This window comes from Danio rerio, chromosome 16 (assembly GCF_049306965.1).
Source record: "Danio rerio strain Tuebingen ecotype United States chromosome 16, GRCz12tu, whole genome shotgun sequence".
Lineage (NCBI taxonomy): Eukaryota > Metazoa > Chordata > Actinopteri > Cypriniformes > Danionidae > Danio > Danio rerio.
The window spans coordinates 39,819,232-39,843,105 of NC_133191.1; the positions used below are offsets into that span (position 1 = coordinate 39,819,232).

At 33.5% G+C, this 23,874-nt stretch overlaps 2 protein-coding genes across 8 annotated transcripts in view; one reads left to right on the top strand and one right to left on the bottom strand.

The window, feature by feature from the left end:
* Nucleotides 1-23,874, bottom strand: part of LOC141378276 (serine/threonine-protein kinase pim-2-like) — a 53,061-nt gene that overhangs the window by 28,662 nt on the left and 525 nt on the right. The window lies entirely within an intron of this gene.
* The window catches only part of LOC141378278 (uncharacterized), a 44,012-nt gene that overhangs the window by 17,117 nt on the left and 3,021 nt on the right, over nucleotides 1-23,874 (top strand). For 2 of the 7 annotated variants that reach the window (XR_012392381.1, XR_012392382.1), the window contains 4 exons: nucleotides 121-265; nucleotides 369-790; nucleotides 17,251-17,338; nucleotides 17,470-17,617. Coding sequence is in view for 2 of the 7 variants with exons in the window: in XM_073926436.1 (XP_073782537.1) it covers nucleotides 121-265; nucleotides 369-602; nucleotides 687-741 (434 nt within the window). In the remaining 5 variants the exon portion in view is untranslated. Of the gene's footprint in view, nucleotides 1-120; nucleotides 266-368; nucleotides 807-17,250; nucleotides 17,339-17,469; nucleotides 18,486-23,874 lie in introns of those variants that run through there. The other 5 variants (XM_073926436.1, XM_073926437.1, XR_012392384.1 and 2 more) reach the window with 4 other exon arrangements.

The window sequence follows — 23,874 nt, forward strand, 5'->3', positions numbered from 1 at the left end:
AAACTCTTTGGCCAAATAGTTAATAAAAATCCTTTGCTAAATCATGCAGTAAAACATTTCTGCAAATAAACAGCCACTTTGATAACCAACACAAACATAAATTTCTCTTTCCCATTTTAGGTCTTCCAGAACATGCTGTCATCCTTGATGTGAAAACAAGGTGGAATAGCTTATTCCTCATGGTGGAGCGATTCCTAGAGCAGTTCCCTGCCTTCCAGGCCACCTCCATGGACCATCGTCTTAAGAAATTAATGGACAAGGACAGGTAAAAACTCTGTTCTCATTTTAAATGCTTATTCAATTTTCAGTGTAAACGATTTTGCTCATGAATCTATAGTCCAGCTAATGAATCTGATCATATTTTACAGACTGCAGAGAATTTCTGATGAGGATTTTAGAAAAGCAGAAGAGTTTGTCAAAATTACAAAGATACTTTACACTTCAACCCTCTGCGTCTCTGCTGAAAGGAGCCAAAACTTGGGTCAGATTCTGCCTATCTTAAATAAGCTCCAGCACCACTTCACAGTGAATAAAGAGGACTCCTCCTTCACAAAGACCATCAAGGACCCTATCTGGAATGACCTCTCAAAAAGATACCAGGGGTGCAGTGTAATCCTGCTGAATTTGCTCTTGTTTTCATTAGAATTATTCAGTGATTGACTCAGTGTTTTTGTCTTGAATATCAGATGGATGAGAGGGCACAGCCTTGCATCCCAGATTCAAGTCAAAAGTGACAAATGAAGTGTGGACCAGACTGAAGGAGGAGCTAATGAAAAGGACCTTAGAACAGGTGTTACTTCATATTGGTAATATTCTACTTCACTTGAATTGTAGATCAATATGTGTTGTGGTAAATATTGACTTCTCATTAATTACAAATTATCAGACCAGAGGTTTTGAATATCAGAAAATAGACTTTATTCTCCATAATAAAGCCGAGAAAGAGCAGAGCAGACCCCAGAGCTTTCTGAAGTCTCTCCTGGACACCTTCTAAAGTTTCAGTGTGTTTGTTACAATTTTTATACAGGATTATTTGACACACCCCTAAGTCTCTTTTTAACTCTTGACCATTTTTGAATAGGTTTTTAGTCTAAGGGGTCCTGCTATTCTTGGCTCTCAGCCCACTAGCTCATGTCAACAGAGATGTTACAGGTCTATGTCAGTAAAGTATAGATGCAACTTATGCAAAGGAACTAAGTGTTTACATACATTGTCATGATAGGATAATAACTTGATAATATGTTACTCATTCTAACTTCTGACACATATAGCTTCATACAAGTATTTAACATAAATAATCAGTGCTTTACATATTCAGTTATTCTACACAATCAGTCACTCAGCCTTCTCCTAGTGTTGCTCCTGTGCAGGCATACTCATCTTACACAGACATATCACTGTATTTTTAACACAGGCCGGCATGTTTGCTGCAAACACTACATACATTTTGAGAAGAGAAAATTAACTGCTTTACACTTAGAAAATACTTCATACAGAGAGAATAAAATCTTCTTCAATCCCTCCTCTTAAGACTTTAGTCTTAATATTATTGTCTTTTAACCCCAAAGTGCAATTTCATAATCCAGTTCTCTTAATTACCTCTATCTAGTGACTGATATTAGCCACATAGCTGTTATCAATTGACTAGATTATGCCACTGTACTTTGACAGAAGTCCAGCCAAACATCTTCCCTTTTACTTTTGATTTGAAGGAAGTAAAAGACTGTACTCTGTTTTTCTCTTAACACATCAAAGACAACAATGTTTTAAGCATAAGTATTCAGTTGGTTCAGTGCTAGCTGCTAGTTTTCACACTCATGTAGAATATACTGAAGTGATATTATATATAGGTACCATGAAAGCAATATGCAAACAAAATCAATATGCAAACGTAAAAAGCATCAAATGTTGATCTTGATCTTTGCTCATCCTTGTTTCTCTTATTCCAAGCTATCAGCATCTTCATTAGACTTTGAAAAGTTGTTAATGGAGATGTGTGGTTGAGAGTCTGAGTTCTGAAATCTGCAGTTGTGCATTCATCATCCCTTGACTTGTGGCACTTCTGTATGTGGTATTCAGGCACATTATCAGAATCACTCTTTTCTTTGTTCTGATAAACTCTTGCTTCCACACGTGGCACTTAGTAGTTTAGAGCTTTGGAATATTCAGGCTCCTCTGTTTCCAGTCAGCTTTCCCTTGCTGGAGTTGTTCCCTTTCGCTCCTTTGAGGCATTGGTACCTCATCAATGGCATCCACTTTGGCAGCTGTTGGATTTGCCCTCATCCAGATATGGTCCTTTCCTCCTGAGCTCTCCAGAGCATCCACAGATAGACTCGATCAGCTGGACCAATTGGACCTTATATCTCTGCTCTCTCACATGGCTCCTTTCTGGTTTCCTGCACAGATATCGCTATGCACATGGCAATTAATTGTTTCTTTATTAAAGTCCCTACTGCATTAGACATCTTTGCAAACCATTCCAAGAGGTTATGTGCAAGGTTATAGGTGAGATTATATGCCAGGTTTTATGCAAAGTTTCATGTGGTTTCTTGCAAGGGTCATGCTGTTTCTTGCAAGGTTTCTTTCAAGGTTTCTTTCAAGGGTCGACCCAATAGCAGTTCATGCAATGCGGTGTTAGATGCTTGTTTCTGTCAGTTTCCATGCCATCACTCACCAATGCACTTGTTAACACATTAATCCCATTAAGTTTATTATTTTCACATATTTCATTGAGGGTTGGTCTTGATGGATCATCTTCATCTCTTTCAGCCATTTCTGGTAACTGAGCATAATACAATTATTCTCTCTTTTGTTTTATTCATAATTTTTCATACTCCTTTAGATGTTTTTATTTATTTATCACTCATTAACTTCATGATTACTTTATGAATGCAAACCCATTATGAACTTATTTCTGAAGGCATTTCAAAATTTAGGAAATACTTCTCTTGTCACAGATGTAATAAATATCCCTGCTTCATAATCTGCTCCTGATGCTACCTCTAATCATCTACTCATCATAGTTTCTCAACTGTGCTTGTTTACAGAATTATTCTCTATCCAGTCAACACTAAAAACAGTCATCATCTCACTGTTTGGAGCAATGGTCTCCAGTCAAGTCTTTTAATTGAACTAGAGCTCTGTGAAGTTGTAGATAATTCAATCATCCACATATTGTGACAGTGTCCATACAATGATCTTCTCCCTTATTATAACCCTTTATGCATTCTGGTGTATACAGTATATGCTAGTCATCAAGCTACACGAGTACAAATAAGTTTCTACCCTCCTCTGATAGTTACCTAAAATAAACTCAATAGAAATCAAACCACTTAAAATATTTACCATCCAAAAGGACATACAGATGTTACTACTTCAATGTGTTCCTTGTGCCGCCATTCATACCGCGGCGACGGCGGTACTTGATGCGCCAGCAGCATTTGACCGCTGGGTGGCACTTTAACCACAGATATTCAGCTTTGCCTTTTCACAATGCTAAACAGACTGTTCTGTAGGCGTAGCTTACTGTATGTGATGTGATGTGTTCAATTAAAATATAATTTTAATTTAGTTTTTCTGGTAATAGACATGCTCTTACACTATACTATGCTGTAGAAAAGATACATGGTGAGAAGTCAAAAAGCAAATATAAGAATTAAGTTATTAGCCTTCAGTGCCCGATTAAATTGCGTTGGGGTGAAAATAATGTTTTGATTTCTTTGACTATCATGGCAATGTTATAATCTCAAATCTTAAACGTGCGCATATAAAAAACAGCAAAATAATATAGATTATCCTGCCGGAAGAGCACATCACCTCACAGTTGTGAACTTGCGATCACCTCAACTTACATTTAAATTTTGTTTACCTGGTTTATTGTAAACTTATTAAGTGCAAAGAGGATTCGTTTTGGAAAATAGAATTGAAGAAATGAAAGACAACTAAAATGAAAGCACAAAAATTCAGTACAAATAATTAGTCTTAAATAAATAAATAAATAAATAAATAAATAAAGCAGTCTTTTAGTCTAAATATAGAGAGATGTAGTGTTTGCTGTTTTGATAGAACTAAGACTAGACATGTTCATTTATATTTTTAATTTACGTTTTTATTTACATTTTCGTTGTTGATTATAATTACGATCTCATTTTATGTTTCAATTATAGTACATAATAATAAACGAATAATGAAAATAAATGAATAATGAAAATAGGACATAAATTAAGTCTGGCAGGTTTATTTTTAATAATTTAGTTTCAGTTCCGTTTTTTTTTTCAAAACGTCAATGTTCTGCTTTAAAGTATAACTGTTGTTTTGTTTTGTTTTTTTACTTAATGGCTCAGTATGTTTTGTATTTTAATTTCATATTCAGTCACCTTGCATATGCGTGTGAAATATAATGCCGCATAACCGCGGAAAAAGAAGAAAAGGCTGTCAGTTAAAGCTAATTAATCAAAATTAGCTATATTAAAATACAGCATTTATGTTAATACAGGCAGAGTGTGAACAAACTAAGGCTAAGCTATGTGCTTGCCTTTTAATGCATTTAAAAATATTTGCGGCCTTTTTATAGGCTACAGGCAACTGGTGTATAATAATGTTTTTTTTTTTTTTTTTTTTGTATGGTAAAGGACAATGCACATTATGTTATTGATGTAAACTTAGGCTAAAACTTACCATTGATAAACGTGACCTACCTCAAGCAGATCACTTAAAGTGTAATAAAAATAATGTTGCCGCAGGACATAACTGAAGTCCCGCAAGTTTATTTTTAATAATTTAGTTTCAGTACTATTAATTTTTTTCTCAAAACGTCAATAGCACCTTCAATAATCTAAACATTAAAGATGGACCGCAAGATGTGTTGAGTGGCTATGTGGTGAAGAACGATGGCAAAGCTAAGTGTGATTATTGTAATAAACTAATAAGTTATAAAGCAGAGTCCCGACCAACAGGACTAAGCATATGCGGTTGGCTCATTCTTCACGAATATAGAATTAAAATTATGGCGCGTTAGGTTCATTGTGCATCCCGCAGGTGCAACCAACAAGGGTTGTGCATTTGAGTTTAACTTTTTGAGCGTTATAAGCAACTCGTTGTTAGTTTTTATTTAAATATATCGAGCCGAAACTAAGCAGCGCATTCTCTCCGCCTCCTCGTTTATAACCAGCTGGACACGCCACTGAAGCAGGAGAGACACTCCGTCGTTCATAATCTTAGCTGATGTGTCGGACTCGAAAGAATATTTCAAAGAGGAATGTTCTTTTAACAGTCCCGATATGTTCAATCTTTTTTTCCCTGTCATTTCTCTTCAGCAAATTATATTTTTAAAGCTGCTTGATTCTTTTAAAACTGAAAGCAGACCCCGGTAATTGGTGTTTTTTCATAAGATACTCCTTTATGAATGTTTTAATTTATGAGTAGTCTTTAATGTGCTTTTTAATAGTTTTATTTTATTCAAAGCAGCACCTAAAAGCGAATTTATCCTCAAAACGTGGCATGAGAGCGATGCATGTCATGTGTCGCATATTGCCTTTTTTTCTGATCTTTTTGCATAAAGGTTTTAATCAAAAGACAGGTAATTTAATTACTTTCGATGTGCTAAAATATTTGTTAAATAAATGTTATTTCAAAAAAAGCATATGCAATGTGCTCTGACAGGTAAAATCCGATTCTTTCTCTCTTTCAAGTTCAAAGCAAATTTGAATGCCAAAGGATTTTAGATATGCATATACAAGACTAATAACATCAACAAATTAATAAAATAAGTAGCAAATGAGAAATAAATGACAGACAAGTTGATAAAAACAGACATTATCTCTAATTATCAGAATTGCAAGATTAAAACAGCTGAATATAGGCCTAAAATGATCTAGAAAGCAACTACTGCGCGCTGATATTTATTCTTCTTTTTTTCCGAATAACGAACAATTTCAACCGCGGGGAGATACCGACAGCTTGATTTGCAGTATTTTCTAACATGTTAGAAGCGGGCAGCGGACATCAGCTAGCCGTAAAGACGGGCCGGCACAAAAAAAACATGGCTGCCGGTGGAGAAGCGGCTGTGCCCTCAGCAGCTGATTGAGACGGAGCTGCATATCCTAACTGAGTGCACTAAATACTCCGAGATCCGGGAGAAATTCTACCCGATAATCCAACACATACAAAACAACTTTGAGTCCCTGTCGAACAGAACCCATCTTACTGGGGGAGTGTGTGTGCTGCTGTGTGTTCACCCAACAATACCCGCTCCTGTCTCCAACACACAAATACTGGAACTCTTTATGTGGACTTACTTTTGATAATAGGCTACTATTATTACCTTTATCCTGTTTAATGTTATCAAAAATCTATTTTTATTATTATTTTTTTTATTCTATTTTTATTTTTATTAATCTTTTTTTATTATATGTTATTTTCATATTTGTTTTCACTACTGCCCTTTTTGCACTGTCTTGTTTGTGAGACGCGCACTGCTTTGGCAAAACGAATGTACAGTTACTTGTCATGCCAATAAAGCACCTCAAATGTGAAAATAGCCTAGGCAACAAATAACAAATAATAGTCTAATAATAACAAAAAATGCCCTTTTCATTTTCATACAATAGGCCTATGTGTGGGTTTTGACAATATGTGTTTAATTAAGCTATAAAGATCAGATGAAATGCATAGTGAAATATGAAATAAATGTCTCTTTTGCTGAAAATTTAATTAATCTATATATTTATTATTTTAAAAATCAACTCATTTTTGCCCAGAGAAAGAGGCGCGCGGCACTAGCGGACATGGGGTGCTTTTTCAAAAAAAGACGTACAGTAACTTGCAGCTGAACTATGCACAGTTTGGGGAAAAAAGGATATAGTGATGCATGTCCCCCAAAACCCCTAGTTTCTCTGTCGCAGATCCATCATTTGAAGGCAATTCAAATGTACCATCTCTAAAAATAAAAAAGACCGCTTACGCGGCATTTGTGTTTATTATTACCATATTTTTATTTTATTATTATTAATTTATTCATTCATTCATCATTCATTATTTTTTTTTCGGTTTAGTCCCTTTATTAGTCTGTGATCGCCACAGCGGAATGAACCGTCAACTTATCCAGCATTTGTTTTACGCAGTGGATGGCAGGAGGGCCAGCTGGGGCTTCGGGACGGAGTAAAAGGAAAGGCGGAATTTGCCCCGAGTCTGGGAAAGATGGCTTGCCGTAATTACACTAGTTTTTCTATCGCACACATGTGCCAAACACATAAACAAATAAATAAAAAAGGAAAAGAAAACATCTAGACTTATAGGCTGAGGTCTTTTTGCTTATAATCGCCCTTATGTTTCCGTTTTAAATGTAAGGCTGTTGCATAGAATAATACAATTTTAATGTATAAGTGATTTTGCTGTGTCTCCCTTGATGTTTCAATAACGCATAATAATCTACACAAAGACACAGCAGACATAAAGGTTGTGTATGAGAGACCGAGCAAAAGAGCGCTCTCTTCACAGCTCTGTTGATGCTGCTAGCGGCTTCTTTCTTTTTGTTATTTATTTTGCAGATAATACACCATATGAATACAACAGAAAGACATAAAACTTTACAAATTACCTTTTGTAGACTCAAAACAAGTGTCATATCTTGATAAGCCTCAGCCACATTGAAATATAATTTAAAGAATTACATTATCGGATATAATAAAATCGCATTAAATAAATAAACCAATATAAAACAAGCAAAATCAAGCTATAACAGTTTAGGTAGGCCTATATAGCCTACATAAATAAAACCGTTAAAGCCAAATCAAACTTTTATTTTACAAGATATTTTCTTTTAAAAGATTTTAGATATTTTCTAAAAACAATAAACACCAGAGAAGGTTTAGAATATTATTTATAAAGTATTTGGATATGATGATAATAATCAAATTGTGCAAACAGAACATTTTTGGGAACACGTTTCAGGTCTCTCCAGTGCATTTGGGCTGAATGTTTGACTGTGTCTAAATGAGGATGTTATAAAATACATTTTCTACCGAGTTATTAACGGATGCACGATTCCAACAGTCGGGGGACGTTCTGGGGGCTGGGTTTGCGTTACGCGATGCGAGCTATAGACCGACAGTGGAAATGCGACATGATTTCGGTCTCACTGATGCCCATTAACACCTGAAAGACAAGCTTTTGGTTATGAGATGGGGGAAGGGGTATGTCTCCACCCTCAAGTGTTTTCCACAAACATGGTTACACAAAATCCAAAACTCCCGAGGACGGATGGTGTAACCGTAGCAAAACCTATGCGTTTTAAAACCAAACCGCATTAAATATGGGGCCTTATGAAAATGAATGTTTCTATGCACAGCAACTTCTGGACTGAACTACTTGTTATTTAAAATATCTGTATTACGCTCTAGCATTCGCCAAAACGAATTTGTACATAAAAACACCGAACATAGCCTAGCTGAATAGGGTGTTGCCTGCTGAGCCATGACAGCAGCAGACAATTCCGCACGACCATAAAGCCTTCACCCGACAGTTATTTTCTAATATTCACAACGCGAGCCACAACAATAGACATGCCATGCCCATCATCCTTACAGACAACTTCGCTTTAAACTGTATTAAGGTCCCATTTACACTGCACAGCAGTTTTATATAAAACCTTAATGATACATATAACAGGCTACATTTTGATGGTGAAATAACCTTTTAAACGATGGCTTTTTATTTCAGTATTCAAACATTAAATAACGAATGCATCAAGTGAAATAACGAATATGCAAAAATACATGTATATAAATATAAAGGACTATTATAATTAGCAAAATGCTGCTCTATTTATCTTTGTATTTTTATAATTTTATTATTGTTATTTTTAATATTTTGAATTAATTAAAGCTATAGACAATACTGCTTGACATTTTAGAAAATGTTTTGCGTATACCCAGTACCGAGAACAAACAAACAAAAGCACATGGCTTGTTAATCAATTTAATCAAGCTCTAGCCACGAATAAAATAATAGACTATTATTTTAATATTTTAGACGACGGGTTAGTAATTATACTATAAATGGTTATGTTCAGATCAATGAAATAATAACTTTAATAATTCTGCTTTGCATTTTTTTATGCATTACTAACATCACTAAACCATACATTTGTTTTATAAGTTAACCAAATATTTGCAGAGATTCAGCAGTTTTTTTTCTGACGCGTTTGCCAGTCATGCCAGTCAGTGAAAAAAAAGTAACCGTGGCCCCGTTTGCAGGTATTCAGATTCGATTTTATTAATCTGATTCAACTTTTATTATTTACAGGACATAAAAATGCAATAAAAGTTTCAAATCAATGTGCATTGTCCTTTACCATACAAATAAAAAAAAACAAAAAACATTGTTATACACCATAGCCTGTAGCCTATAAAATGGCCGCAAATCTTTTTAAATGCATTAAAAAGCAAGCGCATATTAGCCGTACCTTGAGTTTGTTCACATTCTGCCTGTATTAACATGCATGCTGTATTTTAATATAGCTTATTTCGATGAATTAGCTCTAACTGACAGCTTTTTCTTCTTTTTCAGCGGTTATGCTTGCATTATATTTCACACGCATATGCAAGGTGACTGAAATTGAAATTCAAATACAAAACATACTGAGCCATTAAGTAAAAAAACAAAACAAAACAACAGTTATAGCTACTTTAAAGGAGAACATTGACGTTTTGAAAAAAAAAAAACCTGAACTGAAACTAAATTATTAAAAAATAAACCTGCTAGACTTAATTTATGTCCTGCGGCAAAAAATATTTTTATTATAATCTGCTTAAAATAGGTCAATTTATTTATTTATTTATTTTTTGCTTTTGATGAAGCTGCATTCAACTTAAGCTCAATGTCGGCAATGTCTTTAAATAAATAATATATCTAGGCCTATTTTCATTATTCATTAATTTTCATTATTCGTTTATTATTATCTACAATTGTTGAGACATAAAATGAGATAGTAAACTATATACAACAACGAAAATGTAAGTAAAAACAGAAATAAAAACATAAATGAAAAAGTCTTGTCTTAGTCCTGTCAAAATAGCAAACACTGAACATCTCTCTATATTTAGGTTAAAAGACAGCTTTATTCATTTATTTATTTATTTATTTATTTATTTATTTAAGACTACTTATTTGTACTGAATGTTTATGCTTTTATTTTAGTTGCAAAAATATCAGAAATTGATCTCGCACGCGCAGGGAAAAAAGGCAATTATGCCACACATGACTTGCATCGCTCTCATGCCAAGTTTTGAGGATAAATTCGCATTTAGATGCTGCTTGAAATAAAATAAAACTATCAAAATGCACATTAAAGACTTTAATAAAAAATTAAAACATTCATAAAGGAGTATCTTATGGAAAAACACCACGGGCTCTGCTTTCGGTTTTAAAAGAATCAAGCAGCTTTAAAAATATATATAATTTGCTGAAGAGAAATGACACGAAAAAAAAAATAAATAAAAAGATTAAACATATCGGGACTGTTAAAAGAAAATTCCTCTTTGATATATTCATTCGACTCCGATACATCAGCTAAGATTATGAATGACGGAGTGTCTCTCCTGCTTCAGCAGCGTGTCCCGCTGGTTAAACGATGAGGCGGAGAGAATGCGCTGCTTTGTGAACCTAACGCGCCATTATTTTAATTCTATATTCGTGAAGAATGAGCCAACCGCATATGCTTAGTCCTGTTGGTCGGGACTCTGCTTTATAACTTAGTTTATTACAATAATCACACTTAGCTTTGCCATCGTTCTTCACATGTTGCCACTCGGCACATCTTGCGCTCCATCTTTAAACAAATGTTTACATTATTGAGGTGCTCTCCGGCGGCGAAGTTTCTGGCAGAGTAGCGAGTGAAAAAATGTGCTTGCAGAAATTGGAATCAAAATTTAAATTATATAACAAGCATCGTATTCTTTCTAATCCTCGCCCAGTTTTAATACAAGTTGTGTTTTTTATATTTGTGGCTGTGAAGTTTATTAAGAATATATATATATATATATATAGCCTACTTTATTTTTTTTTATACTTTAAGTGATCTGCTTGAGGTAGGTCACGTTTATCAATGGTAAGTTTTAGCCTAAGTTTACATCAATAACATAATGTGCATTGTCCTTTACCATACAAAAAAAAGAAAAAAAAAACATTATTATACATAGTTGCCTGTAGCCTATAAAAAGGCCGCAAATGCATTAAAAGGCAAGCGCATATCTTAGCCTTGAGTTTGTTCACACTCTGCCAGTATTAACATAAATGCTGTATTTTAATATAGCTAATTTTGATGAATTAGCTCTAACCTTTGACAGCTTTTTCTTCTTTTTCCGCGGTTATGCGGCATTATATTTCACACACATATGCAAGGTGACTGAATATGAAGTTAAAATACAAAACATACTGAGCCATAAGTAAAAAAAACAAAAAAAAAACAAAAACAACAGTTATAGCTACTTTAAAGGAGAACATTGACGTTTTGAAAAAAAAAACAAAAAAAAAACTGAACAGAACTGAAACTAAATTATTAAAAATAAAATAATATATAAATATATATAATATATAAAAATATTTTTATTATACTTTTAGTGATCTGCTTAAGGTAGGTCAATTTATTTTTCTCAGTGTTTCACGTACTGTACGGCAATGTCTTTAAATAAATAATTTATTTAGGCCTATTTTCATTATTCATTTGTTTTCATTATTCGTTTATTATTCGTTTATGTACAATTGTTGAGACATAAATGAGATAGTAAAATATAATCAACAACAAAAATGGAAATAAAAACAGAAATAAAACATAAATGAAAATGTCTTGTCTTAGTCCTATCAAAATAGCAAACACTGAACATCTTTCTATATTTAGGCTGCTTTATTTATTTATTTATTTATTTATTTATTTATTTATTTACTTAAGACTACTTATTTGTACTAAATGTTTGTGCTTTCATTTTAGTTGTCTTTTACTTCTTCAATTCTATTTTCCAAAACGAATCCTCTTTGCACTTAAAAAGTTTACAATAAAGCGTGTTAACAAATTTTAAATGATTAATGAAGGAATTATAATGCTTTGACTTATTGTTTAATATCATTTACAAGCACAGTAGCTGTATGGGCTATTTCTGTCCGTTCGCATCCCGTCCCTTTGCGCCCCCTGGCGGCTCATTCACAAACTGCGGTCATACACTAAAAACAGAGCGGCACCTATTTCAAACGGCGGCGGTACAAGCCGCGGCGTTAATAGCCACTTTGAACTCTCACCTACTGTATCTTCACATACAATATACAAACTTCAGCTGGAAAATCTTCTCCTATTGATTTTCTTAAATCATAACCTAAACATAATCTTGTTTTGTCTTCATATGTAATTATTGCCTTTAGATTCCATCAAAAATTATTAGTCATTTATACATTTATTACTACTTTAAATTTAAATAGAAATGTCTAGGACAGATTGTATATTACAGTCAATGTTTCTATTAATGCTCCTATTTTTACACAAACTTTTCAATAGTGTTTAATACCTATTTCTGCATCTAGTGTTTTTTCTTTCTGGGCAGATCTACATCTGATTTAATTTGAACCCTCACTGTGCTGGCTGATTTCATCTGCATCTCAGTCCTGTAATGACAATCATTTAGTTGGAATTTGACACTTCTTTCCTTTACTAATTTATTTTCTGATATATATATTAATTTCTTTTTTATCTTTGAGTTATTTTCTTTTGGCTCATAATTATTTCCTAAGGCACTCCCATTAAACTAGTTGTTTATACAATTTTGATGCACTTTTTTATCAGCTGGCTAAAACTTACTGTATGCTTTGTAAATTTCTCTCTGTTTTAATTATTATTCCTTAATTTTTTTTCTAATTATTTTTCACATATGTTTTCATGTAAAATATTATCTTTTTCTTAAACACTGTTCTCTTTCAATTTTTCTCATAGCAATTTAGAACTGTTACTTTCTGACCTTATGTCCTATGAATTTATTTCAAATTGTTATTTCAATCTTTCCTTTAACTATAAATCATTTTTCTAGATTTGAATTTTTCCAGTTTTCACTATCCAATATTGATTTAGGCCATTCACAATACAATTATGTTAAGATTTTCCTTTACTTGATTTGAACTTAAATACTTAGTTCCATTCTTATTTATTCTCCAAATTATGTATTGCCTTATCAAAAGCTTTTTCTTTAGTCACCACCCTGCATTGTAATTTATCCTTCTATGTTTAAGGAACTTTTATTAAGCCTACTGAAACTTAAACTCAAATTATTTACCATTCATCATAATATATAATTTCATCATTTAAAGTTTCACCTTAAAATTACCTTATAACACTTTTTTTTTTTTTTTTTTTTTTTTTACAAATTTGCATGATAATAATTTCTCTAAAATTGACAGGAGTCTGATTTGATACAAGAATGGGTAGCTAAACTTTTGTTCTTAATTTTCCTTCTGTAATGCTTGAACGTAATTTGGACTAGGAGCTACTTTGAGATGGACTGTCAGGCTATCCCCCCTCGCAACCTGAGACAACTAGCTCCAGATTGGTGCAACAGTCTTTTCTATGTTGTCCTGAACTTCCTTCATATCAGGGCACAGTGTTTCCCCCTCTCTCTTTGGGCTGGCTTCTTTCTTTGACTCAGCTGATGTAAAGTTCTGGTGGAGAGTTTTTTCTTTTTGATCAGTTCATCAGTCTCTTGTTAGTGTCTCTTTTGAATGTCTCTGAACAAATGTAGCTTTTTCAGTCCTCAGTAAATCCTGGGCAAAAAGTTCATGTCAAAAGTGTCCACAGCCATTTTGCTTTGTGTTTTTTCACACACCTTTCCATTTGCCAGTATACTCAGAGATGTCTGGTAGGTACGAGACTACAGTCCCCCAAAGTTCATCCATACGTCCTCTTAATTAATATATATAGAATTTAGCTCATGACTTAATAAAATATTTTTTTCCCCATTTTTTCCTTCATCAAATAAAGACTCCTTTTATCCAATTTTTTTAAATTAATTAATTTATTTATCTATTTTTGTTTGCTGTTTAACAACTTATTTTTTCTAATTCTCAATCATTTTTATCATATGTAAATATGCTTAATTTTCTATTTGTTAAATGTTCTTATAATTCATTTCTTTGGCTTTAGATTGTGCTTCACTTATTTTTCCTAATCTTATTCTAGTGTTTCCTCACTAGTTACATTACATCTTACACTATTTTAATTTCTCTAACATTTCCATACCTGTTTTAATTCAACAGTACTATATGGTGGCCAAATGTCTAATATACCTGTTCAAAATCCTTACTGCAATAGCTTCAAGTTCATAGTACTATTTTACCTCTACATGTTTGTTTACTTTAAGCATTTTTCCTATCTGAAATGCAATTTTTAATTCTCAATTACCTTTTAAGTACATAAAATATGAACTATATAATTTTTGAACTCACTATTATGTTCTTTCATTTCTCCTCAGTGTCTATGCTTTACATCTGACTCGCTGCTTTTACTACAAATAGCTGTTGGCTCAGATGACAGCCTGTAGCTGACTTTAAAACAGATGACAACAGTCAACTTACTCCACAACAATTTTTTATTGCACTTAAACATAATTTTATCTTTTAAAGCCAAATCTTAGTTTCTTTTAAATGTTACTGTTTTTTTCTAATTTTTATTTTATCTGTTTAATATATATATATATATATATATATATATATATATATATATATATATATATATATATATATATATATTAAACATCTTCTCTTTTAATTCTATTAAACAATGTTTGGACTTCTTTTTTCTCCATTTTCCTATGCTTCTTTTCCCTTTTTAAAAATTAGCATTTTTGTCTCTTAGATTTTCCTAATTCATTTTTCTTTAAACTTATTTTCCTTAAACATTTGATCATTAACTCTTCAATTAATCCATATTTATTAAAGTTTTCTCTTCTAATTCTTTATTTACTCAAATCATCAACTTATCTATTTTTATTCATACTGATTTAGTAAATTTATTTCCTGATCAATATAACTATTAATCTCCATATGTAGATATTTCTATGCTTCAATTTTTGAATTTCTTAATATTTATTAGTCTAACTTCTAGTTGCATTTTTATTAACACTTTTTATTTATTAAATCTTATTCTATCATGTATATTTTCTTATTTCATTTATCTTATTACATTACTTTATATTTCTATTTATTTAATACCTTATAATATATCTTTACTCTTTAGCTTCTATCTGTCCTGTGAAACTTTTGTTCTTAAAATAGACAGATTCTTACCACTCCTGAAGCAGACCTTCTTCCAGACTGTCGACATGTCAGGAATTTCAGTCCCCTCTCTGCCTATAGTTCATACTTAAAAACACTTCAAACACACAGAGATTATTCAGAAAAATGTTTAACTCGTATATTCTTGTTTTTAGTCTTTGTCTTTCAAATGCAATATGATCTCAATTAACTTTATTAGGCTTAAACCTCCTCTGTATCACAATCTCTTCCCTAAACTGCATCACTCTCTATCTTATTGTTCTTAAATCACACAACATATGCAATCCTTCTTTTATATTATAATATAAAACGATAATTCTTTTAAACTCACTCTTATTGCAAACATACTTCTAAACACAATCATACTTCTCACTCAGTCTAACTCATCTCTTACACTGTGTAACCTGAACCTCACCTCTATTCTAGTCTCTCTAGATCAAAGTTGAAGGCTTCTAAGCACCCCAGCAACACAGACAAATACACAAATACTTACAATTACATAAATACACCTCACTCCTCTTGAGTGACCTGTCCGAGCAGCCTCTAACCTTAGAGCTATAACCACAGAATTCTCCACTACACTCCTCTTGAGTGACCTGTTACTTCTGCTCCCGTCTTTACTGTTCTTCAGTAAAAATAGCATTTCACAGGATTTGTGCCTTTTTTCCCCCAGCCTCCTGAATAATAATATTTATCATTATTAAAACAGAACGGGTACTCCGAGGTCTTTGCGCGCTTCTCTCTATACCTTAATCTGTTTTAACTTATTAATTGTCACCACACTTTAAGAACTTCCTCTTAAAACTTAAAAATGCTCTATGCATATTCTTCATAATATAAAAAAATTTCCCAAACATGAGTAACAGTTACTAGTTAACGTTTATCCTATCCGTCAAGGCCCTCTTAGGAAAACACAGATCATTTGCATGCAAATTGTTATTTTCTCCTGGTATTCAAAACCCCTTTGTTTTCCTTTTATATCTTTACTTTTTTATGTTTACTTTTACTTTTTTAGTTTTACTTGTAGTTCGTTATAGCTGGAGAAACAGTTCAAGTGACTTTTTTACCGTTACAAGCAGGTCCTTGGTAGAAAAAACACAAACGTATAAGCTTAAAATTGCTTACCGTTTTTTATCGTGGCCACATATTTGTGTTTTTCCTCCAAGCCCCAGCATGTCCAGTGTCACCCGTTCGTCTCTGTCCAGCCCCACGTTGGGCGCCATTTGTGGTAAATATTGACTTCTCATTAATTACAAATTATCAGACCAGAGGTTTTGAATATCAGAAAATAGACTTTCTTCTCCATAATAAAGCCGAGAAAGAGCAGAGCAGACCCCAGAGCATTCTGAAGTCTCTCCTGGACACCTTCCAAAGTCTCTCCTGCACCTTCTAAAGTTTCAGTGTGTTTGTTACAATTTTTATACAGGATTATTTGACACACCCCTAAGTCTCTTTTTAACTCTTGACCATTTTTGAATAGGTTTTTAGTCTAAGGGGTCCTGCTATTCTTGGCTCTCAGCCCACTAGCTCATGTCAACAGAGATGTTACAGGTCTATGTCAGCAAAGTATAGATGCAACTTATGCAAAGGAACTAAGTGTTTACATACATTGTCATGATAGGATAATAACTTGATAATATGTTACTCATTCTAACTTCTGACACATATAGCTTCATAGAAGTATTTAACATAAATAATCAGTGCTTTACATATTCAGTTATTCTACACAATCAGTCACTCAGCCTTCTCCTAGTGTTGCTCCTGTGCAGGCATACTCATCTTACACAGACATATCACTGTATTTTTAACACAGGCTGGCATGTTTGCTGCAAACACTACATACATTTTGAGAAGAGAAAATTAACTGCTTTACACTTAGAAAATACTTCATACAGAGAGAATAGAAATCTTCTTCAGTGTGACCTAGTTTTTTATTGAATATAGACTCCGACTGAGCAGATAGAACAGGCACTTAGCAGGTAACCGAAATGACATCTCTGATGAAGACAGTGCATCTGCAACAACAGCACTAGTAAGAAAATATAAAGAAATCCTATTTTTTCCTATTTAATTTTATTTAATTCAGAAGAAAATTAACTTGTTTGAATTTATTTTTTATATAGTTTTATATTTGTCTTTATTTCTTTACTCATTTGTTAATAGAAGATTCCAAAGCTTTCTGCCTTGAGGAGCTGTTTGCTGTGGAGGACATGGCAATTGAAGCAAGAATGCAGACCAGCGTCAGCAGCACTACAGAGGAGATATAGAGATAATAAATAAGTACAGACTGCTTCCGTCTACACTGTCCTCAGTAAGTCCAGTAACCTGGTGGTGGGACATAAATGACACTCTGCCAATGCTTTCAGAATTGGCATCAAGGTATCTTTGCATGCAAGCATCATCCACAACCTCAGAGCGTACATTTTCCACTGCTGGGGACATTATCAGCCAGGAGCGGGCTTGTCTGTCTCCTGAAAAAGCAGACATGCTCATTTTTCTGAAGAAAACTGTTGAGTAATTTCAGTTGATCCTAAAAGATTAGTTCACCAAAAAATGAAAATTCTGTCATTAATTACCCTAATGTTGTTCCAAACCCATAAGATCTTTGTTTATCTTCAGAACACAAATAAAGATCATTTGGACTTAATCCAAGAGCTTTCTGATCCTCCCATAGATTTACTGGATAAGCATTTATCAATGCCCCGAAAGGAACCAAAAACATAATGTGGCGAGTAGGGTTGGGCATCGTTTGGGTTTTTTCGATACCGGTGCCTAATCGATACTTTTAAAACGATACCGGTGCCAAAACGGTGCCTGAATCGATACTTTTTAGCCCCAAAATGATGGTGGATGACTCTACAAAATAATTTTATTTGACAAAATATTTTTAAAAATAATTTTAACAGAACAATATGATTACAGTTTAAAGTAAACATAAATTCATACTGTATTACATTAATACATTTCCTTTGATCATTTGTTGGTGAGCATGAATTTAAGATTTGCATTATGAAATTACATTAGCTTACTATTAACCTGTGGGGGCGGGCAGGGGCCACGTACTTTTAGGAGCACATTTTAACATATATATCACAAAATACTTAACATTATTCATAGTCATTTTTGTTCATGCATCACTCTGCAGTCTTCATAAACAAGATAATTAAATAACTTAAACTCAAAATAATCTTCCTTGTTTATTTATTTGACAAGTAACGTTATACGGGTGTTGGAGAACACATTTCTAGCATTCAAGTACATCAAGGCACATTGCTGCACCTGTAAACTTTAACAGGCCTACAGCTGAAGTCGATTTATTTTGCCCTCCCATTCATTTACAATAATGTTTCTGAAAGTGTTTACACTGTTTCCTAAAAAATAATTATTCTGGAGTAATAATAAGTGCTATTTTTTATTGTTTATTTCGTGCATTAATAATGACCTAAACACATTGAATGACAGTAAAAAGTAGCAATTTTACTCAATAAATGCGTTAAAAATATCAACTGATTTATATATAGTCATTCAAATGAACTTAAAACGATAAAAAACTGCAACAAACATTTATTTAGGCCCGAACTACAAAACCAAATGTAAAACAATTTTAGTATCAGTTTTGCTTAAGTTGCACGCTAGTGTTGCAGGAGAGGGGAGTGGTCGATTTAAGACTAGCTATTTATGGGAGTTGTAGTCCATAGCGAAGTGTATTGTGGGTAGTGTAGTTCGACACGCATGCTGGATGATGTGAGCTCGCTGTGTGCTGTGCTGTGCTGCTGAAACTGAGGAAGAAAGTTTTACTCGGCTTTGTTTATGTTCACTCAAGTTATTCCACCCGAGAGCTGTTCATAACTAGATAGAATAGACATAGAGATAGATTGATCTCTGCAGCAGCTGCCGGAGAGCTGCGCGCTGCAGACGCAGCTGGTGTGAAAGGCAAACGGCTGTGTGCTGCTTCTGCTCTCCATACGCGCTGCTCATGCGCTACTTTCGCTTGTGGTGTGAAACAGGCGTAACGTCCTTGCTGCAGCACCAAAATTAGGCACTGAAATTCATACGCTGATTTAATAATGGTACGTATCGGTTACCTAGCAGGTTTCGGTACCCAATCCTAGTGGCGAGTATGCTGATGCCACGTCGCCTTGGTCCCGGATTCACCCCAGCTGTCACTTAATCAGCACGGATCGATCCCAGCTGGAGCTCATCAGCAGACACTCGTATAAGCCATCCCCAAACACAAGGAAGACGAGCTTCATTTCACTCAATAGCCGCATTTCCACTATCGGGCCAGTGCGAGCCAGGGCTTTAATCGGGCCGGGCCGGGCCGGGCCAATAGCCCGGGAGCTTGAGAAATGAGACCGAAATCATGTCGCGTTTCCACTGTCGGGCTAGTAGCTCATGTCGTAAATATTGACTTCTCATCAATTACAAATTATCAGACCAGAGGTTTTGAATATCAGAAAATAGACTTTATTCTCCATAATAAAGCCGAGAAAGAGCAGAGCAGACCCCAGAGCATTCTGAAGTCTCTGTGTCGCTCCTGTGCAGGCATACTCATCTTACACAGACATATCACTGTATTTTTAACACAGGCTGGCATGTTTGCTGCAAACACTACATACATTTTGTGAAGAGAAAATTAACTGCTTTACACTTAGAAAATACTTCATACAGAGAGAATAAAATCTTCTTCAATCCCTCCTCTTAAGACTTTAGTCTTAATATTATTGTCTTTTAACCCCAAAGTGCAATTTCATAATCCAGTTCTCTTAATTACCTCTATCTAGTGTCTGAAATTAGCCACATAGCTGTTATCAATTGACTAGATTATGCCACTGTACTTTGACAGAAGTCCAGCCAAACATCTCCCCTTTCTTTTTTGATTTGAAGGAAGTAAAAGACTGTACTCTCTTTTTCTCTTAACACATCAAAGACAACAATGTTTTAAGCATAAGTATTCAGTTGGTTCAGTGCTAGCTGCTAGTGTTCACACTCATGTAGAATATACTGAAGTGATATTATATATAGGTACCATGAAAGCAATATGCAAACAAAATCAATATGCAAACGTAAAAAGCATCAAATGTTGATCTTGATCTTTCCTCATCCTTGTTTCTCTTCTTCTGAGCTATCAGCATCTTCACTTGACTTTAATAGATGTTAATGGAGATGTGTGGTTGAGAGTCTGAGTTCTGGAATCTGCAGTTGTGCATTCATCATCCCTTGATTTGTGACACTTCTGTATGTGGTATTCAGGCACATTATTAGAATCACTCTTTTCTTTGCTCTGATAAACTCTTGCTTCCACACGTGGCACTTAGTAGTTAAGAGCTTTGGAATATTCAGGCTCCTCTGTTTCCAGTCAGCTTTCCTTTGCTGGAGTTGTTCCCTTTCGCTCCTTTGAGGCATTGGTAACTCATCAATGGCATCCCCTTTGGCAGCTGTTGGATTTGCCCTCATCCAGATATGGTCCTTTCCTCCTGAGCTCTCCAGAGCATCCACAGATAGACTCGATCAGCTGGACCAATTGGACCTTATATCTCTGCTCTCTCACATGGCTCCTTTCTGGTTTCCTGCACAGATATCGCTTTGCACATGGCAATTATTTGTTTCTTCATAAAAGTCCCTACTATATTAGACATCTTTGCAAACCATTCCAAGAGGTTATGTGCATGGTTATATGTGAGATTATATGCCAGGTTTTATGCAAAGTTTCATGTGGTTTCTTGCAAGGGTCATGCGGTTTCTTGCAAGGTTTCTTTCAAGGGTCGACCCAATAGCAGTTCATGCGATGCGGTGTTAGATGCTTGTTTCTGTCAGTTTCCATGCCATCACTTACCAATGCACTTGTAAACACATTAATCCCATTAAGTTTATTATTTTCAAATATTTCATTGAGCGTTGGTCTTGATGGATCATCTTCACCTCTTTCAGCCATTTCTGGTAACTGAGCATAATACAATTATTCTCTCTTTTGCTTTATTCATAATTTTTCATACTTCTTTAGATGTTTTTATTTATTGATCATTCATTAACTTCATGAATGCAAACCCATTATGAACTTATTTCTGAAGGCATTTCGAAATTTAGGAAATACTTCTCTTGTCACAGATGTAATAACTGTTCCTGCTTCATAATTTGCTTCTAGTATTACTCCAATCATCTACTCATCATAGTTTCTTAACAGTGCTTGTTTACAGAATAATTCTCTATCTAGTCAACACCAAAAACAGTCATCATCTCACTGTTTGGAGCAATGGTCTCCACTCAAGTCTTTTAATTGAACTAGAGCTCTGTGAAGCTGTAGATAATTCAATCATCCACATATTGTGACAGTGTCCATACTATGATCTTCTCCCTTATTATAACCCTTTATGCATTCTGGTGTATACAGTATATGCTATTCACCAAGCTACACGAGTACAAATAAGTTTCTACCCTCCTCTGGTAGTTACCTAAAATAAACTCAATAGAAACCAAACCACTTGAAATATTTACCATCCAAAAGAACATATCTTTACATACAATATTAACTTCAGCTGGAAAATCTTTTCTTATTGATTTTCTTAAATCATAACCTAAACATTAAGCGTCTTTTATCTGTCTTGATTAACCATTTATTTTAACTATCAAATTAACTTCAATTAAATATTATTAGTTACTTATAATTTATTACTACTTTAAATTTAAATAGAAATGTCTAGGACAGATTGCATATTACATTATCTAGATGTTTCTATTAGTGCTCCTATTTTTACACAAACTTTTCAATAGTGTTTAATACCTATTTCAGCATTTAGTGGTTTTCTTTATGGGCAAATCTACATCTGATTTAATTTTAACCCTGACTATGCTGGCTGATTTTATCTGCATCTCAGTCCTGTAATGACAATCATTTAGTTGGAATTTGACACTTCTTTCTTTTACTAATCAATTTTCAGAGCTATATATTAATTCCTTTTTCGTCCTAATTTATGGTACTGTCTTTTGGCTAACATTTATTTCTTAAGGCATTCTCATTAAACTAGTTGTTCATACAATTTTGATGCACTTTTTTATCAGCTGACTAAAACTTACTGTATGTTTTGTAAATTTCTCTTTGCTCTGTTTTAACTATTATTCCTTAATATTTTTTTTCAATATATTTTTCACATATGTTTTCATGTGAAACAATATCTTTTTCTTAAACACTTTTCTCTTTCAATTTTTCTTATAGTAATTTAGAACTGTTACTTTTTGACCTTATCATGTCCTATGAATTCATTAAAATTGTTGTTTCAATCTTCTCTTTAACTATAAATAATTTTTCTAGATTTGAATTTTTCCAGTTTTCAATATCCAATCTTGATTTAGGTCATTCACAATAATATTATGCTTAGATATTATTGCCTTATCAAAAGCTTTTTCTTTTTCTTTAGTTAGTCTGCTGCATTGTAATTTATCATTCTATGTTTAAGGAACTTTTTGATTAAACCAATTGAAACTTAAACCTAAATTATTTAACATTCATCATAATATATTATTTAACAATACACATTTAAAGTTTCATCTTAAAATGTAGCTTTTTCAGTCCTCAGTAAAACCTGAGTATGCAGTGCCTGCATCACTGCTGTAGCATGTCACAAGTGTCAACAGCCATTTTGCTCATTGTGTTTTTCAAACACCTTTCCATTTGCCAGTGTACTCAGAGATGTCTGGTAGGTACAAGACTACAGTCCCCCAAAGTTCATCCCTATGTCTTCTTAATTAATATATATAGAATTTAGCTCATGACTTAATAAAATATATATATATATATATTTTTTTCCATTTTTTCATTCATCAAATAAAGACTCCTTTTGTAGTTTAACAACTTATTTTCTCTAATTATTTTTCATTCTCAATCATTTTTATCATATGTAAATATGCTTAATTTTCTATTTGTTAAATGTTCTTATAATTAATTTCTTTGGCTTCAGATTGTGCTTCACTTATTTTTCCTAATCTTATTCTAGTGTTTCCTCACTAGTTACATTACATCTTACACTATTTTAATTTCTCTAACATTTCCATACCTGTTTTAATTCAACAGTACTATATGGTGGCCTAATGTCTAATATACCTGTTCAAAATCCTTACTGCAATAGCTTCAAGTTCATAGTACTATTTTAACTCCCCATGTTTGTTTACTTTAAGCATTTTTCCTATCTGAAATGCAATTTTTAATTCTCAATTACCTTTTAAGTACATAAAATATTAACTATATAATTTTTGAACTCACTATTATGTTCTTTCATTTCTCCTCAGTGTCTATGCTTTACATCTGACTCACTGCTTTTACTACAAATAGCTGTTGGCTCAGATGACAGCCTGTAGCTGACTTTAAAACAGATGACAACAGTCAACTTACTCCACAACAATTTTTTATTGCACTTAAACATAATTTTATCTTTTAAAGCCAAATCTTGTTTTCTTCAAAATGTTGCTGTTTTTTCTAATTTTTATCTTATATTACTTTATAATATATATTTTTAAACATCTTCTCTTTTAATTCTATTAAACAATGTTTGGACTTCTTTTTTCTCCATTTTC